We start from the raw sequence: 24,557 nt of genomic DNA, 5'->3' as shown, positions 1-24,557 counted from the left end.
TTTCCAAGCTGACAATCCCAGGACAAGATGACTGAATCCTTTTTTTCGGACTTTGGCTTGTTGTGGTACCTGGAGGAGCTCAAAAAGGAAGAATTCTGGAAATTTAAGGAGCTCCTCAAACAAGAACCTCTGCAACTTGGCCTCAAGCCAATCCCATGGACTGAGTTAAAGAAAGCTTCCAGAGAAGATCTAGCAAAGTTGTTGGACAAGCATTACCCAGGAAAGCAGGCATGGGATGTGACACTGAACCTATTTCTACAGATCAATCGGCATGACCTCTGGACAAAGGCTCAGGAGGAGATCAGAAGTAAGTACAGGATGAAGGGGCAGGGACCTATGGAGGAAGGTTGATTTGCTGGGAACTTACAAGAATGAAGGTGATCTTACGGGTCAAGAGTCAGGGTCACTGAGTTAGTGGCTATCCTCTCTAGTTGAGAATGTGTTGTGGGTCAAGGAAGACTTGGAGGTCATGGAAGAATTGCAAACCAATTCTGCTCATACACGGGTTAATGATGGACTAGTATGTCCTGTTCATCTAAGGGGTGTCTCCTCATTTTCCTGTCCAAGGCCTAGCCCATGCTGTTATGAGGGATGTCCTGGCTGGAACTCTGTGTCTGCATTGCTAGGTATGCTGATATGGAGTTCCATTATGGTAGTTGAGTGTCTTTTTTTTTTTTTTTTATTCAGGAGAGACAGAGAGAGAGGCAGAGACACAGGCAGAGGGAGAAGCAGGGTCTCTGTGGGCCCGATGTGGGACTCAATCCTGAGGTTCTAGGATCATGCCCTGAGCCAAAGGCAGATGCACAACTGCTGAGCCACCCAGGCATCCCAACTGCCCTTTTGACTAGACCTGCACCAGGGATGATGAGGCAGAATCCTGACACTAGGAAATAACTATAGAGAGCTTATGCCCCTGGCCCTACAGTGAACAGTTCTGATGCCTCAGGTCTTTTTATTCCTACCACTACCCTGAAGTTTACAAACGGTGGTCCTAGCAGCATTCCCTTGTGGTAGATGACTTTTCCAGCAGGGACAGATCTGACTCCAAGTCAGTTCTATTTCCACTCATTGATGGGATTTACGCCCTCTGCTGGGAGGGTACTTTATATTATTATTATTATTATTATTATTATTATTATTTATTTATTTATTTACTAGAGAGATAGGTTGAGTTGTAAGTCCTGGCAAGCAAAGAAACAAAGTGTCAGACAAGTCATTTAAAAAAATGTACCTTTAATACAGTAACTGAAAGCGGTAGGATGTTTTGCCCAATTTTACATGTTATTCTCTCATTGGTTTTTATTTATTTGTGGGAGTAGACATTCTGTTCTGATAAGTAAGTTGAGCTTCAGATGAATTATAATTGCTCTAAAGTCTCACAGTACAAAGTAGTTGAACCAAGGCATGTCTTCTGGTTGTGGACACCATGTGTAGTGGCTAGTGTCAGTTGCCAAGGCAGTTCCTAAGCAGCAAGCCACTGTTAGGTCAGCTTGCCACATGCCCATAAATTTGGTCTGTAAGGACATAATGAGCCCAGATGGATTTAGAAGGCTCATTGCCCACCGCACGACAGGAACATGAGATTCAGGCTCATGTCAGTTCCTCTTGTCCCCTGAGTCTCTTGGGGCTATGCAGTGGAGCTCAAGCAGACCTGTGTTATAGGAACCCAGAGAGTCAGAGATCCTGATCTTAGGTAGTGACTACTGACAGCCCTGCTCCCTAAACTCCAGAGACAGACACTAGGTTTATTACCTGGCATGTCTCTGGAGAGTGAGAAACATCCCTGAATTTCTCCAGAGGAGAAAGAAAGACTTGTTTTTATCTTTTAGATTTATTTATTTATTTATTTATTTATTTATTTATTTATTTATTTATTTACTTTTTAAAGATTTTATTTATTTATTCATGAGAGACACAGAAAGAGAGAAGCAGAGACACAGGCAGAGGGAGAAGCAAGCTCCATGCAGGGAGCCCGATGTGGGACCCGATCTCGGTACTCCAGGATCATACCCTGAGTCAAAGGCAGACATGCTTAATCACTGAGTCACCCAGGCATCCCAGATTTTATTTATTTATTTGGGAGAGAGTAAGAGAGAGCATGAGTGAGGGGGAGGGGCAGAGAGAGAAGGAGAGGCAGTCTCCCTGCTGAGCAGGGAGCCCAACTCAAGGCTCCATCCCAGGACCCTGGGATCATGACCTGAGCCAAAGGCAGGTGTTTAACCAACTGAGCCCAACTGAGCCCACCTGAAAGATCTGTTTTTAGAAACAAATCTTCCTTTTGCCCGAGAGAGAGGAAGGACCATTGCTACATTCCAAGAATGTTTTCTGTTCATACATCCTTGAACAAACCATCAGTGTCCTTTGCTTGGAAGACATGCAGAAATACTTCACCTAGTGTGGCATATATTTCTCTGATGCAGGTATATTCCTTGTCTACTTTTGGAATTTTGTTGGCCTCCTGTAATGTGTTGCCTTGAACATGGAAGGCATCATCTTAAGGGTGGGTTGAATGAATGATGATTCAGGGATGTGTTTCTGAAATTAACCTGCAGTTAGCATGCTGGAATAGAAATAATTAGTGTTTCAAGTCAGACAGATGTGGGACAGATATCTGATCCTGATATTTATTCACTAGTGCAAATTAATCAAGTGACACTTTCTCCTAACACTTTTTTGGTAAAGTGGGAGTAGAATGAATCCTGATGGGCCGTTAACATGGAAGACACAGTATGTAGGAACATTCTCAGCTCTGATTCCCAGTCAACACTCAGTAAATGATAGTGCCTATGGATTCTTTACTGGGGATATGCCACCCCTTCTTCTGGTTTGGAAGGTAATTCTGAAGCATTCACACTATATGTAGCCTGTAACTCTGAGACAGGCTTCCAGTTTTGGTCAGGTGCTTCCAGGTATGTGATTTTAGATAGATTATAGTCCTGATAAAAACTAAGTTAATGAGCCTGATCCTCTGTGGACATGCAGTAGTCTTTGCACATGTGCTTGAGTAATCTCTAAGGGTTGTTCGGAGTGTCAATGAGTGTGCTTTTTAATTGTCTGGTGTTCTCTCCCTGTGAACTCAGATAAACCAAGCCCATACAGAAATCACATGAAGGAAAAGTTCCGTCTCATATGGGAAAAGGAAACCTGCCTTCCGGTTCCCAATGACTTCTACAAAGAAACCATAAAACATGAGTATGAAAACCTGCATGCTGCATACAGAGCCAGCCAGGCAGAAGAGTCCTCACCCACTGTGGTCTTGCAAGGTCCAGAAGGAATCGGAAAAACAACACTTTTGAGGAAAGTAATGCTGGAATGGGCAGAAGGGAACCTATGGAAGGACAGGTTCACATTTATCTTCTTTCTCAATGGCTGTGAAATGAACATGATTACAGAGACCAGCTTGGTGGAGCTCATCTCCAGGGACCTGCCTCTGTCTTCAGAGCCAGTCGAGGACATCTTGTCTCAGCCAGAGAGGATCCTGTTCATCATGGATGGCTTTGAGGAACTGAAGTTTGACTTAGAGCTTTCGACTCCCTTGTGCAATGACCAGAGGCAGCGACAGCCAATGCAGATTATCCTGAGCAGTTTGCTGCAGAGAAAAATGCTTCCAGAGTCTTCTTTGCTTATCGCATTGGGAACAGAGGGCATGAGAAAAAATTACTGCTTATTGCAGCATCCAAAATACATAACCCTCCCAGGATTCTCTGAACATGAAAGGAAACTGTATTTCTACCATTTCTTCCGTGAGAGGAATAAAGCTCTGAAAGCCTTCAGTTTTGTGAGGGGCAATATCCCATTGTTTGTCTTCTGTCATAACCCCCTTGTTTGCTGGCTGGTCTGTACTTGTATGAAATGGCAGCTGGAGAAAGGAGAAGATCTTGAGATTGTGTCTGAAAGCACCACTTCTTTGTATACATCCTTTTTTATTAGTGTATTCCAATCAAGAAATGAGACATGTCCACCTAAGCACAGCAGAACCCGACTGAAAGGCCTGTGTACCTTGGCTGCAATGGGAATATGGACTCGTATGTTTGTGTTTTGCCATGAAGACCTCAGGAGGAATGGTATATCTGAGTCTGATACCTTGATGTGGATGGGCATGAGAATCCTTCAAAGGAGTGGTGAATACTTTACCTTCACACATATGTGCCTCCAGGAGTTTTGTGCTGCCATGTTCTATGTGCTCAAACAGCCCAAGGACAGTCCTAACCCTGCCATTGGAAGTGTGACCCAGCTTGTAACAGCAGGTGTAAGTCAGGTCCAGAGCCCATTGTCTCGGATGATAACATTCTTGTTTGCGTTTTCAACTGAAAAAATAACCAACCTGTTGGAGACATCCTTTGGTTTTCTCTTGTCCAAAGAGCTAAAGCAGGAAATAACCCAATGCCTTAAAAGTTTAAGTCAGTGTGACCCCAATCAGGTGGCGGTGAATTTCCAGGAATTGTTCAGTGGTTTGTTTGAGACCCATGAAAAAGGATTTGTAGCACAAGTGATGGATTTCTTTGAGGAAGTTAATATTTATATAGGTAACACAGAAGACTTGGTGATATCTGCATTCTGCCTAAAACACTGCCAAAATTTGCGGACACTTCACCTGTGTATAGAAAATGTCTTTTCAGATGACTCTGGATCCATCATAAAGTGAGTCCATCTATGAATCTCTCCCACCCACACACCCCATACTTGTAGCTTGTTTTAGTTTCCAACGGGTCCTTCATTGATCCTTATACTTAAAAAAATACATGGCTTTTGTAATCAGAGAGACTTTGCTTTGAATTCTGGCCCTACTATTTGCTAGCTATGTCACCATGAGCAGTAACTTCTTAAATTTTTCTATCTGTGTAAAGAAGGGTAACAGTTTACCTACTTCATGGGGCCAATATGAGGTTGAAAGGTAAGCGGCTTTTAACATTGCCGTGAGCGTGCCCTCCCCCCCACCCCTCGGCCCATAGCATTTGAGCACACCACTGGGAAGGGACTCTTGGAAGCTTGTGCAGTTTCCTCTGAATTTTGCCTGTGGGCTTTTCCTTTTTGCTATTCTAAACTTATATCTTTTCATCTACTAGTTCAGATTACCAACTCATACTTCAGCTCTCAAATACATATCACCTTTCATGGTAACATTTTTGGGTTTTAGTTTTTAAATTGAGGTTTCAGGTACACAACATCACGATTCAGTATTTGTATATGTTACAAAATGATCACCGCAATATGTCTAGTTAACAGCCATCACCAACATAGCTACACAATTCTTTTCCTTGTGATGATAATTTTTTAAAGATTTTATTTACTTTTTAAAAAAATTTTAAATTATTTATTCATGAGAGAGACACACACACAGAGGCAGAGACACAGGCAGAGGGAGAAGCAGGCTCCATGCAGGGAGCATGACTTCATCCCGGGTCTCCAGGATCATGCCCTGGGCTGAAGGCTGCGCTAAACCGCTGAGCCACCCAGGCTGCCCGTTTATTTACTTATTTGAAAGAGAGAGAGACAGAGATAGCATGAGCAGAAGCTGGGAGGAGGGGGCAGAGGGAGAGGGAGAAGCAAACTCCCCGCTGACCAGGGAGCCCAACTTGGGGCTTGATCCCATGATGTGAGCCAAAGGCAGACGCCTAACTGACTGGGCCACCCAGGCATCCCAAGAATTTTTTTTTTTTTAATTTTAAGTAAACTCTATACCCCATGTGGGCCTCAAGCTCATGACCCCAAGATCAGGAATTTCATGGTCTACCAATTGAGCCAGCCAGGCACCCCATGATGTGAACTTTTAAGATCTGTGGTCTCAGCAACTTTCAAAAATATACTATAGTATTATTAACTACAGTCACCATGCTGTACATTACACCTCCATGACATTATTTTATACCTATATGTTCATATTTTTGGGTATAGTTCCGCATCTCACTGATGGATCACCAAGTATCAACCTTTATTTATACAACAGTCAAGTACTGTCACCTAAAAGAGGAAGAAGTAGATACTGAATATGGCTGAGTAGCTTGTCTGGAATCACAGAGCTAATAAGTGTTTCCAATGGGGCTTGATCCCAATTGTTCTGGGATCAGGGTCCATTTCCTTAACCACTAGGCCATGTTGACTCAGTGCCCCTCCTGCTCTGCCCCTCTCCTTGTACAGGCACTGGTGCTCATCTGTCAACTTTGCGGGGCGCTGGGAATGGAGTCCTCCTTGTTCTGAGCCATTGGAGAGTCAACATCTTTGTTCTCTCATTGACAGTGAGAAGCTTTCCTTTTGGCAAGACTTTTGCTCTGTGTTCACCACCAATGAGAACTTCCAGATGTTAGATTTGGACAACTGTAAGTTCAGTGAGGCCTCCCTGGCGATTCTCTGTAAAGCTCTGGCTCAGCCCGTTTGTAAACTCCAAAAGTTTGTGTAAGTTGGATGTTAACCTGTTCTTTAAAATAGCTTGAGTTTCATTCTTTCTACTCTGAGTTTTTTTCAAAAGACCAATGTGTAAGCACAGAGCTACAATCCAATGTCTTGAGAAAATTTGGGGGGCACTTTCCCTTATACCAATGTTTTATTGAGCAAGAAGCAAACTATGGCAGACAGGGGACTTCAGAACCAAACATGGTCCAGGGGCTCAGTCCCCAGTCATCAAAGGTCCGTTTCTAAGCACAAATGGGGAAGCGCTTGGTTTTCTGTGGCAGGTGGCTGCCAGAGACTACTCCCTTTCTCAGCATATCAGCTTGCTTGTGTGTAGCCTGTTAGTAGGAAGCTACAAGTTCACACTGTCATGAAGAAAGTGTAAGTTTTTAGAGCAGAGTATGCATTTTCAGTGACACCAGCCTTACATTTAGGTTATGTGATCATGTGTGTTTTGGTTGGGGGGTATGTGAAACTGTGGCCTCCATTTTGGTTCTTCTTTAACAGATGTTTTAAATGTAGTGGTTGGAGAGCTGCAGAGGGAAGTTGGTAACATTTGCTGTGATGTTGATGGGTGATTAAATGTTTCCCAAGTATTGAAGGGACCACTGGGAAAATAACCTTAAGTTCATGAAGGAGAAAAATAGTAAGAATAAGCATAGAGACTAGGCAGCATTTATGAAATAGCTCTTTAGCACAGAGCTGGCTTCTTTAGGCACATTCATCACCTGTATGGTTTCCTTTTAATCCTCAGTCTCACTGTCACCTTGATACAGATCAACAAGCCACAGAAGCCCAGAGGAGCACACAGCTACTCCCTGATACTTTGGGTATCTGAGTTTGCCTGGGCCATGTTCTCTTCACCTCCAGAAGCTTATCAATTTCTGCTTAAATGTAACTCCTTCAGCTCAAAGCTTACTTCTTTTTTTTTTTTTTTTAAAGATTTATTTATTTGAGAACTCAGGGGGAGGGGCAGAGGGAAGGAGAATCTCAAGCTGACTTCCTGATGAGTGTGGAGCCTAATGCAGGGCTTGATCCTAGGACCCTGAGATTATGACCAGAGCCTAAATCAACAGTCAGTTATCTAACCTACTGAGCCACCCCAGTGCCCCAAAGCTCACTTCTTCATGGAAGACTTTCTATGCTCCCAAAGCACTTTTTAATGTCTTTTTCATCATGGTTACCACACATCTAATTATTGGTCAATGTCTTTGTGCGGAAGAGTTAAAGTAGCAGGTCTGAGACTGTTGTCCCTAGAAAAGCCTGCTTACTGGGCTGGCCCTTGGCTGGCATGTTGGAACTTGGATTTTGCGGAGAATTCTCACCACCCTAATTGATAAGGGGAGCTCACTGTTCCCATACTGTGTAAACAACATGGTTTATATTGAAGACTTGCTTTCTTTCTGTGAGTCTGAGATTTTGGCTCATGCTGGGCAGTGGGTGCCTCTGTGATCAACCCAATAAACACCCTGGGTGCTGAGTCTCCAATTGGCATCCCTGGTAGATGATTTTTCACAAGTATTGTCACAGTGTGTTGCTGGGGGAATTTACCATGTCCTGGTACAGACTCTTGTAAGCATGCATCTGGTTTCCTCTGGATTTTGCCCTTGTGCCTTCTTCCTTTGCTGATTTTGCTTTGTGTCTTTTCACTGTAATTGATCATAGCCATGAATGTAACTATATGCCAAGTCTTTGGGGTCCTAGCAGGTCACTGAAGCTGGGGGAGGTCTTGAGGACATAGTGTTTCTGTGTTGGGTACACTACCATGATGGGCGAGATGACACCTTGTTGTCCTCATATATCCAGCTAGCAAAACACAGAGTTTGGTAGGGGCTTATTAAATATCTGTTGAATGAATGAATGGACCCCTGCATTATGAAAATGGGTTCTTTATTTCACATAAGGAAACTGACTGAGAAATAAGCTGGTAAAGACTCCACACAGAGTAAAACATGGGTCATTGCACTTTTGTTTTCTTCTGGGAAATGTGTTAAAGTAGGGGACTAGTGTGTTCACAAATGGGCTTTCAGTATATGAATTTTAGTGCCAGATATGAGGAATAGTATAGCAAGGGAGAGGTCGTGAGTGGGCTTGAAATGAGAGGTCTGTTGGTGAATTAATTAGCTAATTAATAAATTTTTTTTGTTGGTGGATCTTCATGACAGCATGAAGGAGATGAATAATTTGAGACATCCAGGTGAAGGCATGAATTAAAATGTCCATGTCTTCCCTCAGGTTGCAAAATGAGGAAGATATTTCCTTTTCACAGTGTATGTGGAAACCGGTTGTTGGTATTATACCTAAAATTATTTGGCTCTGTGCCTAGAAAGTATCACTGGATTCATTTTTAAGTGGCCAAACAAGATAGAGATGGTGAGTTTGATCGTTTGTTGTACCAAATATCTAGCCATATGTCTTGGAATTGAGAAATAGTATTCCTTCCTTCCTTTTTTCTCCTGTTCATGGGATTTTAAAAACAGTGTAATTGGGGGCACCAGTGTGGCTCAGTTGGTTAAGCATCTGCTTTTGGCTCAGGTCCTGGTCCCAGGGTCCTGGGATCAAGCCCTGCGATGGGCTCCCTGCTCTGTGGGGAGTTTCCTTCTCCCTTTCTCTCTGCTGCTCCCCCTGCTCATGCTCTCTCTCTCAAATAAATAAATACAAATCTTAAAAAACAAAAACAGTGTAATTAGTAGGATGAATAAAAAATGGGGAGCCTGGCTCATTCCTTTAACTTCAACTCCAATCTCTGTCCCGGTATAGGTTTTGGGGAATGTTGCAGGTAATAGTATTTGGGAATAGACCATCCCATCTGTGATTCCTTGGGTCATACCCATGCTGTGAGCCAGGGAATCCATCCACTTCTCTCAGTCTCTGCTGCTGCTACTCAGCCTCCAGAAACCAGCACCAGTTACCTGGGATGGTCACTCTGATAATTTCTGCCTCAGTATCTTGGATCCTGTTTTGTCTTCTATCAGTGTATGTTTTCTTTCCTCCATATACATGCCAGAGCAATCTTAAAAAATAACATACCTTAAGACCCTTTCCATGATTTCCCATAACAAGGAAAAAAATTCTACCAGGCGTGAGGAGTAGAGCATGGCCATGTGGTATGATCCCTTCCTTCTCTCTGGTTTATTCTCCCCTGCCACTGCCCCCACTGGAGGCTGTAGCCCAAGGACGGTAACTCTTTCAAGTCCTTGACTGAGCTCATTCCTGCTTTAGAATCTTTGTTCTGGCTCTCCCCATTTCTGGACAGTCTTTCTCTAGACTTCCACTTGGTAAGCTCTTCCAAATGCCTTCTCGGACCACCACTCACCCAAAACTGAGCAGCCCCCACCCCAATCACTCCATAACCACATCCTGTGTGCTCTTGTCATGAAATTCTTTCTTCCTTTTTCTCCTGCATCTCCCCTGAGCACAGCATAAGTTCTGATGTGCCTGGTCCTGAGCCACCAGTTCTCGGCTATACCCTCCATACCCTGGCCCACAGTTGGAAGGTAAGGATTTGCTGGTTGAAGAGAGAGCACAGGTAGTTTGTGGCAGTTGAGTAGGTTAAGGATCATCCTTTAAAGCAGAAGATCTTGTGTCAATAAGTATCTGTATCTTTCCCCAGGAATGCCTTTAGAGTGTGGGCCTTTCTTCTGTTACTTACCCTCCTCCCATCTTGCACCAATGCTACCTCTCTCATAAGTACCACAAGACACTAGATTGCTACTGAAGAGTGTATGCCTATTTTGGACAACTTTACTGATTTCTTAGCTTAATCTTGCTTTTGTGTCTTGTTATGTCCAGCTGAGTTTATTATTCTCTGTACATCATTATGTCCAAAGGCTTTTTCAAGAGGCTCTCTGAGTCCACAGTTGGAGTGCATTTGAAGCTAACACTCTCTCCCTTTTAATGGTACCCTTTAATGATGAGAAGGCACATTGAGTGTTTGAGATGTTTTTTCCTTATTTCTTTGAGTCTACTGGCTTATTTCTTAAATGTGGGTTTGTAGAGTACAGATTTTCCTCCAGTTTTATAGAGGTATAATTTATACATAATACGATATTAGTTTTTGGTGTATGACCTGATAATTTGATAAATGTACACATTGTGAAGTGATGGACACAATAAGTCTGGTGCATCACTTCATAGAGTAACACATTTTTTTCTGTAGAACTTTAAGAGAATTTGAAGATCTATTCTCTTAGCAGCTTTCAAATACACAAGACCGTATTATTAACTCTAGTATAGTCATGCTGTACATTGTATTCCCAGGACTTATTTATCTCAAATTGGACATTCATACCTTTTGACTCCCTTCACCCCTTTCACACGGTCCTCTACCTCCACCTCTGACACCCACCAATCTGTTCTTTGTATCTAGGAGTTAGTTTGTTTTTAGGTTCCACATAAAAGTGGAAACACACAGTGTTTGTCTTTCTCTGTCTGACTCATTTTACTTGCAGATATAGAGATTGATACCATTTTCATTCTTGTTCAGTTGTAGGTCATCTCTCTCTCTCTCTCTCTTTTAATCCTTTGGTAGTGTTTCAGATTCTTCTTTATCCTTACAAGTTTACCAGTTTTAATATAATGGATCCCTGTGGGAAATTTAACTTAATTTTCCTCGTACTTCCCGTGACTCTCTGAATTGTAGAATGGACAAATGACTAATAAAGCAAATAACTCTTAGTTTTCCTGAACTTAAACACAATTCTATCAGAATTGCTTATGTCTGCTCCAGTAGGGAGGCAAAATCTTGGAACCATTTGTCTTAAGTCATCAAGATAAACTTAGATTTTTATAGGATTTGGACATAATGCAAAGAGATAAAGTGTTCATGTGCACTAGAGTACTGGGCAGGGGTTCCATTCATTGACTCAGTCGTGCTTTCAACAATCTACCTAGGTAAGCACTTTCCTTTCCTTCCAACAGATGGGGAAACTGAGACCTGTAAGGGGTAGGGGCTTGGCAAAGGTCACACAGGTGGTGAAGGGGTCAGCAGGGGTGAGCCCATTAGCCTGGCCTCTGTGGTGCATGGCTCTTAGCTCACCAGGTGCTAATGATCACGATCCTGTGCTTTTTACCTTGTGAACTCCCTTTCCTTAACTATCAGGAAGAGGGAAAGTGAACCAACTGTGTTACCATCAACACTTTTTTTTTTTAAAGATCTATTTAATTATTCATGAGAGAGAGACACACACACAGAGGCAGAGACATAGAGGGAGAAGCAGGCTCCCCACAGGGAGCCTGATCCCGGACTCAATCCTAGGATCACAACCTGAGGGGAAGGCAGGTGCCCAACCGCTAAGCCACCCAGGCGTCCCACTATTAACACTTTTGTTTCAGCTTGTCTCCTTTCCTTGAGGCTGATGGCTTAGATGGGGGTTATTCTTGATTACATGTTTCCCTGCCACGTTCTCTGTTGACTTAGCATTTACTGTTTGCTGCAGCTGCCTGGTTGCCAATCAGTGTTTTCAGGAACGAGGTAGCTTGGGGGCTGCCCTTGTGCACCTCTATGTCTCACAGGTGTCTCCAGATGTCACAGGCACCCTGTTTTCTCTTTGCTGGCCCATCAGCCTGTCTTCTCCTTCCTATGCTGGCCCCCCCAGCCCTTCTTGTGGCCCTCTGCTTCCTCTATCTCTAGCAGGAAGTGCCCTGGGGACCCCCTCACACATTTAGGGAATGACTCTGCCAGAAATTGCCATTATGCTTCCAGGCTGTCATTTCCCTCCTCCAAATATTCTCATCTGTCTTTGGTCTCTAGCCTATTCATAATTCCCATGCTAGTGTTTTAATGTGGCATAATATTTGTTTTACTCTCATTTCTCAAAGTTGATCAGGAGGGGAGGAGTCAGGGTGTGCTCAAGTCATGACCCCAGGAGCTACATTTTATGTGGCCTGTATTTATGAATGCATATAAATGAATATAAAGTATAAATGTGGGATCCCTGGGTGGCGCAGCGGTTTGGCGCCTGCCTTTGGCCCAGGGCACGATCCTGGGGACCCGGGATCGAATCCCACATCGGGCTCCCGGTGCATGGAGCCTGCTTCTCCCTCTGCCTGTGTCTCTGCCTCTCTCTCTCTCTCTCTGTGACTATCATAAATAAATAAAAATTAAAAAAAAGTATAAATGTAATATGTATATGGCTTATAAAAATCAAAGCCAACATGCATTGGTCATGTTCCAGGCACCACAATAAATTTTAATTTCATAACCATCATAACACTGTTTCATGAAGAAACTAAGAAGTTAATCTGCATTTGCCCAACCTTGCAAAAGTATCCAGGAGAAAAGCAAAAATTGGAATCGTTTTCTGTAACCCTGGAAACTGAGTCTTTAATAATGGCAGATATGGTCTTTTGTTTTTATTGTCTCCTTTAGGAAAAAAAAAAAGCCTATAGTTTTTTTTTTTAAACAAATGCATCCTTTCCTTGGGGAGCCCAGTCTTGCTCAGAGCATGAATTCAAATACTGCATTTCCACTGTATGTCAGGCCCTATGCTAGACCTGTAGATGCAACAAGGCACAGACATAGTGTTCCCATCCTGACAGTGTTTAAAATTTAATATGGGATCAGTCTGGCACACCTCCCTTATAGTGTGTGCTGTGGTATGCAGACATGCAGACAGTAGGAAGAAACAGGAGAGGGCCTAGTGGCTGAGCCTCTATGCTTGTCTGTCATCTGAAAATCCCAGAGAGAATGTATAGGTGAGAGTAACCGGTATCTAGAATGGTGTTGTGAGCCTAAGAATGGCAGGCAGGAGGGTTGTGTGGTTCTTACTTTGTGCTTGGACTTCATCGCATGAATCCACCATTTCCCCATATTTTGTAGGTATAATTTTGCTTCTGACTTTGGAAGTAGCCCAGCCTTGCATAAGGCCATTCTTCATAACCCTCATCTAAAACACCTGAACCTGCATGGCTCTAGTCTCTCCCACGTGGATGTCAGACAGCTGTGTGAGATGCTGAAGCACCCTACATGCAGCATAGAAGAGCTGATGTAAGTCTCTGGTTGTCCCTACTCGGTGATGTTTCTTGTCCAGTATGGAATTTGCAGTTTGAATATGTCCATTTCTTTCCCACATCAGCTTTTGTCTCTTGAAAATTTTCCATCTTAGCATCTCCCAACCTCAGAAGAGCCATCTTCAGATCTCTCAGAAAGTTTGTTGTAGCTTTCCTTTCTTTGATACTCACTTGTATTGCTTCTTGTGGAAACCTGACCTTCCCCTTCTTGGTTCTGTCCTCAACCAACCATGCCAAGACCAGAACTCCATTTTTTTCCTCCTTAAGATATATATTTTAAAAGATTTTATTTATTTATTCATGAGAGATGAGAGAGAGAGAGACAGAGACAGAAGGAGAAGCAGGCTCCATTCAGGGAGCCTGATGTGGGACTCGATCCCGGGACTCCAGGATCACACCCCAGGCGGAAGGCAAGTGCTAAACCTCTGAGCCACCCAGAGATCCCTTCCTCCTGAAGATATTACTAAGAACTTAAAATGAGGAATCTGATAAATCTTATCAATGATCACAGGTGTGCTCTTGTGAATCTGGTAGGTGACAACATTGAGCCCAGAGGATAAGTAATTTGCCCTACATCACTTCTTCCTCTTGAAAATTACCTGGGCTGCCCCTACCATGGTTGAGGGTCTCTAGACAGGCTCAATCTATGTTTCAGCAGAAAGTAAAAGGGAGAAGTAATAAAGGTAGCAATAAACAAAACCAACTCATTAAACCTACCTGGCAAATGTGCTCTTTCCTGGTTCAGTGTCTTTTCTTTGCTGTAACAGTTGCAAATATAATTAATGGATTCACGTACACTTGGTTAGTTGTAATTCTGTCAAGATTCATCAGGAAAGAGGGGCACATTTCATGCATAAGAGTTGTTTGAACATACAGGCTTTCTATAGATCCTGTTACTCATTTGAGCTATTTCCCTATCATGACATTTGATTTCTCTACTCAGGAGGAAACTTAAAATTCCTTTGTATTTTGATCTACTTCATATTATGCCATTTGCATAGGATTTTAATATTCTACATTAGCATAAGAATTGGGGAACAGGAAATCAGGGGTCAGGTGTAGACATTTATTGCTGAAAACTTTGCCTCTTTGGGGCAGACAATCTGTACTCTTGACTTTGGTTTTGTTTTGGGAGTGGGAGGTCCCCCAAATCAGGTTCTCCCCAGACCATTAGTTCTCAACAGAGAGCAGTTTTGTCCCTCAGGAAATGTCAGTGTCTGGAGACATTTTTGATAGTCATCATTGCCTTGGGAGGACCCTATAGGCATCTAGTGGGTGGAGTTCAGGGATGCTGCTCAACATCTCACAACACACAGGACAGCTCCTGCATCAAAGATTTTTCTGGTTCAATGTGTCAATAGTGCTGAGATTAAGAAACCTGCTCTAGCCTATGAGTAGCTCTCTCTCTCTCTCTTTTTTTAAAAGGTTTTTTATTTTTAAGTAATCTCTATACCCAACTTGGGGGCTTGGACTCACAACCCTGAGACCAAGAGTCATATGCTCCATCAACTGACCAGCCAGGAGCCCCCATGAGATGTTTTTTTAAGCTGCATTAAGGCTCAGACCAGGGTTTCCCAGCCTCAGAACTATTGACAGATAATCAGATCATCAGGCTTATTGAGCTCCAGGTCATTCTTTGCTTTGGGGGGCCGTCCACAACAATGTAGGATGTTGAGAAGCATCCTTGATCTCCCTCTATTAGGTGCCAATAGCGCCCCTCTCCCTTTGTGACCACCAACAATATCTCCAGACTCTGAAAAATGAAAAAGGTGAAAAATCAGTCCCTGTTGGAAACTGGCTCAGATTTTTTTCTAACTTTGGTGGTAAGCAGTAAGAGATTAATAAATAAAGTCATATAATTACACTGTGCTTTTAAAGTCTGGAATATAGATGGCAGATCTGCTGGTGTGAGACCAGAGGCTGGTCTCTAGAGACTAAAGGCTGAGATCCATGGCCAGTTTGGCATGAGCTACTCAAAGCCTGTAGCCATGTCCCACAGCATGTGTTTCATGTGCAGGTTGGGAATGTGTGACATCACAGCAGAAGCTTGTGAAGAAATTGCCTCTGTCCTTGTCTGCAACAAGAAGCTGAAGCTTCTCTCTCTGGCAGAAAACCCCCTGAGGAACGAAGGCATGCTGATGCTGTGTGACGCCCTGAAGCACCCAGACTGTGTGCTGGAGACATTGCTGTAAGTCCATCTGGGCAAGCAGGCTCTGGTGAGACTGTGAAAGTATGCATATGTGCCCCTAGGTAGTCAAGGCAACCAAATGCTTACTGAAGGAGGCTGTAGAGCAGACTCTGTAGTCAGATCTGACTCTCCATGCCCTGCCAATAAAATGCAGTCCACACAAACACCTTCTCCACAGAGGCACCATGAGGTTGAGTTCAAGAGTGGAAAACCTGCCCTTAGGTGCCTTACATCTACTTGAGATGTCCAGTAAATCCTCATTATTGTGAAGAAGGACCATGTCTTCAATATATTGGGTGCTGGGGAGAGGGAGCATATAAACAATTGATACAAGGCATTCATCTGATTCCTTTTAGGAACAGGGTTCATACATTCTAGGTTACTACTGGGATTCTACAGAGCTGCCATTTCTCTCCTCCTATATAGAGTGAAGTGCTTCCTTTGCTTCAGGTGGTCTACCAGGGCAGCAGTAGAGTGGGTCCTCTGTCCGGTGAGGCCACACAGGCAACTTAGTGTTAAATCAGGCAGAATGCTGTGGTGCCTTAAAGTGAGGGCAGGTGCAAGAATACCAAATCCATGGGCATACATGGGTAGTCTAGAAACAAAATTTCTTTGTGTGCACGTATGTGTGCATATAGAGGTATGCATTGTACACACACACACACACACACACACAATGGCATCTAAGACAGGAGAGGGAAAAGACTGCTATCGTTGAGATGACATTCTAGACTGTATAAGGAAATCAACAGTAAAATACATTCCAAGAACATTAAACACTGAAACCAAGCTAGGAAGGGAGGAAAAGGAAGGGAGGAAAAGGAAGGAAGGGAAAGGAAGGAAGGAAGGGAAAGAGAGGAAGGAGTAAAGGAAGAAGAAAGGAAGGAAGAAAGGAGGGGAGGAAGGAGGAAAGAAAGAGGCCTTTAAGGCCTTTAACTTATAAAGATTAAAATGAAAAATCTTCAAGGGTATGAAAGAAATGACACATTGCAAGATGGAAAGATTTGGCTATTAAACAACTGGCTGATACCATACAATGTCTGGTAATTGTGCTGTATTTTTCTAAAGGGTTCTTCAAGATATATCACTTAAGGGGTTTTTTCACTTATTTGTTTTTACACTTGAATCTTTATTCCTTAAAAATATGTGGAATTTAAGAAACAAAGCAAACAAATGAAGGGAAAAAAAGAGACAAAAAACCCAGGCATTTAAATACAGAGAACAGGGATCCCTGGGTGGCGCAGCGGTTTAGCTCCTGCCTTTGGCTCAGGGCGCGATCCTGGAGACCCGGGATCAAATCCCACATCAGGCTCCCGGTGCATGGAGCCTGCTTCTCCCTCTGCCTATGTCTCTGCCTCTCTCTCTCTCTCTCTCTCTCTGCGTGTGTGACTATCGTAAATAAATAAAAATTAAAAAAAAATACAGAAAACAAACTGGTGGTGGCAGGATGGGTGACATCATGAAATAGGTGATGGGGATCAAAAGCGCACTCATCGTGATGAGCACTGACGGGTAGAATTATGAAATCACTATTTTGTACACCCAAAACTATTATAACACTGTATGTTATACTTCAATAAAATTTTTTTAAAATGAAAGACTACTTACTAAACATGCAGGAATGTCACTAGTAATTTTAAAGGCAAAAATGTTCAACAGAATGATATACCCTTTACAACAAATGCACAAAATTTTAAAATATATTTCACTTGGCCAGGATTCTGCAAAATGGATAAGTTGCTACTATGATTGGAATATTAATTTGAGTTTTTTCAAAGTTAGCAAGTAAATCAAGAAAGTGAAATGAAAAGTTTTTTTTTTTTTTTTAAAGTTTTAATAGTAAGCTTCAGCACTTCAAAAAAAATTTTTTGGTACAAGGTAGTAATTCAGTATAAGTTAAATTGGCAAAAATGCAAGTGGAGATATTCAGGAAGTGTATGGAGTAGTGAAGTCACTGGAGATTATATTATGCAGCCATTAAAATATTAGTGAGTTTTTAAAATACTGGAAAATGCTTATTATTATTATTATTATTATTTCTTCTTCTTCTCCTTCTCCTTCTCCTTCTCCTTCTCCTTCTCCTTCTCCTTCTCCTTCTCCTTCTCCTTCTTCTTCTTCTTCTTCTTCATTTGTTTATTTATTAGAGAGAGAGAGGCAGAGACACAGGCAGAGACAGAAGCAGGCTCCATGCAGGGAGCCTGAGGCGGGACTTGATCCTGGGTCTCCAGGATCACGCCCTGGGGCGAAGGCGGCGCTAAAGTGCTGCGCCACTGGGCTGCCCGAAAATGCTTATTTCATTGAAAAAAGTATGAATTATGTGCCCATTGTCTGATCTCAAAAATGAGACCAGAAGGAAAACCCATTACAGGTGAGTGGTATTTGCTTACCAGGGACTTATGCTTTCTTCCTGCCAGAGGTCATACTCAAGTGTTCCCTGAAGCCCAGGCAAGCAACTGGAGTGGGTGGGGGGCAGGGTGGGGGTACTGGTGAATTAGCACCTGCCGCTTTCATGGAGAAGTTTTTGTTCCCCTCCACCTATTGTTTGCCATATGACCATCTGTGGTGGAATTTCAGGTAGCTGGCTTGTCTGTGGGAGTAGAAGTGTGGAATTCCTTTTTTTTTTTTTTTTTAAGATTTTATTTATTTATTCATGAGAGACACAGAGGTAGAGACATAGGCAGAGGGAGAAGCAGGCTCCCTGTGGGGAGCCTGATGTGGGATTTGGTGCAAGGATCATGGGATCAAGACCTGAGCCAAAGGCAGATGCTCAACAACTGAGCCACCCAGGTGCTCCCAGAAGTGTGGAGTTCCATGTGAAATCTCTTGATTCTTAAATGTTGACTGCTAATTAAAAATATATGTTAAACATAATGTCAACTAAATTCACCATATCCAGGGATCATGTTCAGTTGTGAGCTACCAGGTTGTGACTTGTACCTTACGCTTTCCACTATTTTCCAAATTTCTGACAGTGGGCTTACAAGAACTCAGAACCACAAAACTAATTTTAAAATAATATTTTAAAAGAAAAATCATGTTTAGTAGGATGTCATCCAGCACATTCCTCCAAATAATAAGTATACCATATCATGGAGAAGGAATGACTTTGGCTAATGTCGCCCAGCTGATGGTGATCTGACCTGGAACTGGAATCTGAGATTCTGTTTCCCAGTTTGAGACGCCCTATTCCCTATTACATTCTTGCCTTTGTGTTTTTGCAGCGGGTGTGCATGCTCTAATCCTCTTACTTTTCTCAAGTGATCATGGAGTAGGAGGAATAACTTGAGTTTTGCATATGGCTTTGTGAAAATATTACCAAAGAGCTAGAGTGGGTTGACAAGTTGAGTTGCATGTGTATCTTTGCAGGCTGATGTGCTGCTGCCTCACCTCTGTGGCCTGTGACTACATCTCCCAAGCCCTTTTGTGCAACAAATCCCTGTCCTTTCTTGATCTGGAGTCAAATTTCCTGAAAGATGATGGAGTGGCATCTCTTTGTGAGGCACTGAAGCACCCAAATTGCCACATCGAGCAGTTGTGGTATGTCTGGCTGTGATTTGCATGCCTGCCAGATTTACTTTTTTTTTTTTTTTTTAATCAGCATCCCAGAAAGGAAATGGGAAGGGGTAAAATCATGGGGTCTGCTGAAAGAAAGCAAAGCTAAATGTTGACCCTGCCTGATACGTGTGGGAGTGTCCAGTGTTGTTGATGTGTGTGAGCTTGACAGGACTTGGTAGGACACACTACTCTGGAGTAGGGTCCCTGGCCTCTGGAAGCCCAGAAATGGAGTCCCAAGTGCCCTGGGCTAGCTGGGTGAACTTGTGAGGGTGCTCACCTCTCCTCCAGTGGGACATGAGGATAAGTATGTTTCCCACATCAAAGAATCAAAGTGACCAGCAGGAATAACACAAAGAACTATTACCAAAGACTTGCCCCAAACAAGCATGCAGTAAATGATGGCAGGAGGCATATAGCATAGGAATTGTTCATGGCTTTCACTGGGCACTGGAAACTCTTCTGGGTAGATAAGATGAATTGGTAAATGAAATGCTCCAGTATCTCTTTTCCATGGAGTAAATTTTATGGAGTGTTTCACATACGCGAGTGCGCACACGTACAGCATGATTGCTTAATCTCAGCACTTTTTGCCTAGATCATTCTTTATTGTGGGGAGTGGCTGTCCTGTGCTTTGTAGGATGTTTAACGCCATCTCTGGCTCCTACCCACTAGATGTCAGTAGTACCCTCTCTCTTCCAGTGTGGCAAACCAAAATTGCAAGCATTGCCCAATGTCCCCTGGGGCGGGGTCGGGGGGGTGGGGGACAAATGTCATTTCTGTTTGAGAACCACAGAGTTATATATATATATATATGTGTGTGTGTGTGTGTGTGCCTGCACAATGTGTGTGTGCATATACACATGTGTACTCATCAGACTTATTAATACATATATACATTTTAGCAGGTGTTATGTACTGTGGGGAGCTCAGAAATGGGACAGAGACTGGGGACATGAGACTATATAAAATATTCAGGGAGGTCCTCACCAAAGGTAACATTTGTGCAGAGATTTGGAAGAAGTGAGGGAGTATTTGGGCAGGAGCATTGCAACCAGCGAGAACAGGAGCAGAGGCCCCAGGGGAGCAGAGACAGACAGCAGAGTTACAGTCCAGTGTGTTGGGCAGGAAGGTGGAAGAACTGAAGTCATGGAATCATCACCATCTCAGAAGTACTTGGGCACTTCCTCCTTCATATGAGTAAACGAAAACAAGCCAAGCCATGCAAGGTGGGACCTCATGATTGTATCTGTTGGTGTATATTCCCCCCCAGGTTGGCAGATTGTTCCCTCACTTCTCTTTGTTGTAAGAACCTCTCTGATGTTCTTGTTTGCAATGAAAAACTAAAGATCTTGAAACTAGGGAGCAATGACATACAAGATGCTGGTGTCAAGCAGTTATGTGAAGCTCTGAAGCATCCAGACTGTAAAGTAGAGCATCTTGGGTAAGTGTCCCCTGATTGCCTTTATGATAAGACTTACCTATATCAGGACTAGGAAAACATAGCGATTAGTGGTATGTAAAGAAGCAAGTTTGAGAACAAGTGTGTCTGGGATGATCTGATAAGTGAAATGAAGCCTATGAAGCCAGGGCTTGCTCAACTTTGTCTCTATTGATACTTGGGACTGGGTGATGTTTTGCTGTGGTGGGGAAGGGGACTGTCCTGTTCATTGTATGATGTTCAGTTGTATCCCTGGCTTCTTTTTATCTGTGAGATGCCAGTAGAATTCCCCAGCTATGTCAAATGTCTCTAGATGTTGCCACATGTCCCCCAGGGGACATGGTGGCCCTGGTTGAGAACCACTGATCTAGACTGTAAAGTCCCCTGCTCGGAGGCACGGAGTTTGGCATCTCACAGTGGTGTGTCTTCTGGCCTGCCAAAGCCGGTATATTTTTCCCTGTTGCAGGCTGGATATGTGTCAGCTCACTACTGCCTGTTGTGAGGCGCTGGCCTCGGCTCTCACTGTCTGCAAGTCACTGAAGAGCTTGAATTTGCACTGGATTAGTTTGGACCATGATGGGGCGGTGGTGCTGTGCGAAGCCCTGAACCACCTGGACTGTGCCCTGCAGCAGCTTGGGTAAGTGGATGTCCTTTCCCTCAGTAAAAAGTAACTTCAGGGTGAGGTTAGCCTATGGTAGGTTTTCCTAATTTTGGCATGACTGACATTTGGGTCAGAGAGTCCTTTGCTGTGGGGGCTGTCCTACACATTGCAGGATGCTGAACAGGATCCCTGGCCTCTCCCTGTACATTATATGCCCGTAGCACCTTCTCCTGGTCATGATGACGAAGTTGCTAAGAGACAGTTTAATTGTTTTCATCACAAAAAGTCATAGGGGTGCCTGTGTGGCTCAGTCAGTTAAGTGTCTGCCTTCGGCTCAGATCATGATCCCAGAGTCCTGGAATCAAGCCCCACTTTGGGTCCCCTGCTCAATGGAGAGTCTGCTTCTTCCTCTGCCCCTCCTCCTGCAGTCTCTGTCTCTCAAATAAATATATAAAGTCTTAAAAATAAAAACTATAATAATGTGACATGATGGAGGTGTTAGCTAATGCTAAGTTGGTAATCATTTGGCAATATATATAGATATAGCAAACTAATGTGTTGTATACCTTAAACTTATTCAATGTTATATGTCAATCATATCTCAATAAAATAATAATAAATTAATGGAAGATTACGCAGATTAAAACAGAATAGCTATAACATCCATTCCCTGAAATAAAAACCAAATATCTCCAGACCTTGTCCAATGTCCCCTGAGGGGCAGAATTGCCCCAAGCAAGAACTGCTGCCTTACTATGAACACCACCTCCTGCTAGTATTGCCCATAAAGATGGAACATCAGCTCAGACATGGTGGCAGTTCTGACCCAGAAGCACTTTTCTAGAAGAGTAGTAGTGGTCATCATTGTTCTGAACATCATATTTGCATGTGAAGTGTATGTATTTGATATCTGTTGAGTGAATATTTGGGTGTCCTCCACACACTAGGCCCCTGGATGACACGCTGAGGAGGAACAGAATGGATCATATCCCTGTTGTCTGCATTCCTATCCCATTGGATTAGGATATGTGCTTTCTCTGCACACTCAAAATGATTTTCCCAGTTACTTCCAGAGAAGAATGGCTTGGAAGGAGGCACTGGGATGTAGAGAGGCAAAAAATCATGCATATAGTCAAGAAAACTTTATTTTTATTTTCTCAGGTTGGACAAATCTGTTTTTGATAAGGAGATTCAGATGCTGCTCACAGCTGTGGAAGAGAAAAACCCCCACCTGACCATTTCCCATCTACTCTGGATCAACAAAGAGTACAGGATCAGGGGTGTGCTTACCTGATGGGGAACATCTCAAGTAATCTTCTCACAAAGGCTTCTCACTGATCACAGTGAGCCTTACTTCTCCTAGCACACCCTGTCCTGTAGACTGTAATACATGGTGGTGGGGGCTGTGATTTCAGACCTGTCCCTTTACAGTGTCCTAGTGATATGACTGTGGATGTGCCATAGTGCCTAAGCCCACAACCCCACCTTTAAAATTCCCATCTTACCTTGCACTAGTTAGAGGAACACATTAAATGGATAAATACTCTGGAAAGCATGACTTTATTTTCTTGGTGAATGTCTTGGGATGTAGGAGCTTGGATTTTTAAGTTCTAAATACTTTATTGTATTCTATTTTTTTAATAAATTAATTTTTTATTGGTGTTCAATTTGCCAACATACAGAATAACACCCAGTGCTCATCCCATCAAGTGTCCCCCTCAGTGCCCGTCACCCACTCACCCCCACCCCCCGCCCTCCTCCCCTTCCACCACCCCTAGTTCGTTTCCCAGAGTTAGGAGTCTTTATGTTCTGTCACCCTTTCTGATATTTCCGTTTCTTCTCCCTTCCCTTATATTCCCTTTCACTATTATTTATATTCCCCAAATGAATGAGAACATATAATGTTTGTCCTTCTCCGATTGACTTACTTCACTCAGCATAATACCTTCCAGTTCCATCCACGTTGCAGCAAATGGTGGGTATTTGTCGTTTCTAATGGCTGAGTAATATTCCATTGTATACATAAACCACATCTTCTTTATCCACTCATCTTTTGATGGACACCGAGGCTCCTTCCACAGTTTGGCTATTGTGGACATTGCTGCTATAAACATCGGGGTGCAGGTGTCCCGGCGTTTCATTGCATTTGTATCTTTGGGGTAAATCCCCAACAGTGCAATTGCTGGGGCATAGGGCAGGTCAATTTTTAACTCTTTGAGGAACCTCCACACAGTTTTCCTGAGCGGCTGCACCAGTTCACATTCCCACCAACAGTGCAAGAGGATTCCCTTTTCTCCTCATCCTCTCCAACATTTGTTGTTTCCTGCCTTGTTAATTTTCCCCATTCTCACTGGTGTGAGGTGGTATCTCATTGTGGTTTTGATTTGTATTTCTCTGATGGCAAGTGATGCAGAGCATTTTCTCATGTGCGTGTTGGCCATGTCTATGTCTTCCTCTGAGAGATTTCTGTTCATGTCTTTTGCCCATTTCATGATTGGATTGTTTGTTTCTTTGGTGTTGAGTTTAATAAGTTCTTTATAGATCTTGGAAACTAGCCCTTTATCTGATACGTCATTTGCAAATATCTTCTCCCATTCTGTAGGTTGTCTTTTGGTTTTGTTGACTGTATCCTTTGCTGTGCAAAAGCTTCTTATCTTGATGAAGTCCCAATAGTTCATTTTTGCTTTTGTTTCTTTTGCCTTCGTGGATGTATCTTGCAAGAAGTTACTGTGGCCGAGTTCAAAAAGGGTGTTGCCTGTGTTCTCCTCTAGGATTTTGATGGAATCTTGTCTCACATTTAGATCTTTCATCCATTTTGAGTTTGTCTTTGTGTATGGTGAAAGAGAGTGGTCTAGTTTCATTCTTCTGCATGTGGATGTCCAATTTTCCCAGCACCATTTATTGAAGAGACTGTCTTTCTTCCAATGGATAGTCTTTCCTCCTTTATCGAATATTAGTTGACCATAAAGTTGAGGGTCCACTTCTGGATTCTCTATTCTGTTCCATTGATCTATGTGTCTGTTTTTGTGCCAGGACCACACTGTCTTGATGACCACAGCTTTGCAGTACAGCCTGAAATCTGGTATTGTGATGCCCCCAGATATGGTTTTCTTTTTTAAAATTCCCCTGGCTATTCGGGGTCTTTTCTGATCCCACATAAATCTTAAAATAATTTGTTCTAACTCCTGAAGGAAGTCCATGGTATTTTGATAGGGATTGCATTAAACGTGTAAATTGCCCTGGGTAACATTGACATTTTCACAATATTAATTCTGCCAATCCATGAGCATGGAATATTTTTCCATCTCTTTGTGTCTTCCTCAATTTCTTTCAGAAGTGTTCTATAGTTTTTAGGGTATAGATCCTTTACCTCTTTG

At 42.9% G+C, this 24,557-nt stretch overlaps 1 protein-coding gene across 1 annotated transcript; it reads left to right on the top strand.

Moving 5' to 3' along the window:
- On the top strand, positions 1-22,710 carry NLRP9 (NLR family pyrin domain containing 9). Its single transcript, XM_072818685.1, has 9 exons — positions 1-307; positions 3,081-4,641; positions 6,238-6,393; positions 13,208-13,375; positions 15,416-15,586; positions 18,953-19,123; positions 20,412-20,582; positions 21,046-21,216; positions 22,342-22,710. The coding sequence occupies exons 1-9, from the start codon at positions 28-30 to the stop codon at positions 22,472-22,474; spliced, it is 2,982 nt and encodes a 993-aa protein (XP_072674786.1). The 5' UTR covers positions 1-27; the 3' UTR covers positions 22,475-22,710.
- The last annotated feature ends 1,847 nt before the right edge of the window (positions 22,711-24,557 follow it).

This window comes from Canis lupus (genome assembly GCF_048164855.1).
Source record: "Canis lupus baileyi chromosome 1 unlocalized genomic scaffold, mCanLup2.hap1 SUPER_1_unloc_2, whole genome shotgun sequence".
Lineage (NCBI taxonomy): Eukaryota > Metazoa > Chordata > Mammalia > Carnivora > Canidae > Canis > Canis lupus.
The sequence above is the reverse complement of the archived record's forward strand: the minus strand, read 5'-3'. Positions and strand labels throughout refer to the sequence as shown.

Bases quoted from the DNA above. Each gene is read 5' to 3' on its own strand.
- NLRP9 (XM_072818685.1), top strand. From the start codon at position 28: ATGACTGAATCCTTTTTTTCGGACTTTGGCTTGTTGTGGTACCTGGAG. The intron at 308-3,080 runs GTAAGTACAGGA...CTGTGAACTCAG, and splicing joins GGCTCAGGAGGAGATCAGAA to ATAAACCAAGCCCATACAGA. The intron at 19,124-20,411 runs GTATGTCTGGCT...ATTCCCCCCCAG, and splicing joins TGCCACATCGAGCAGTTGTG to GTTGGCAGATTGTTCCCTCA.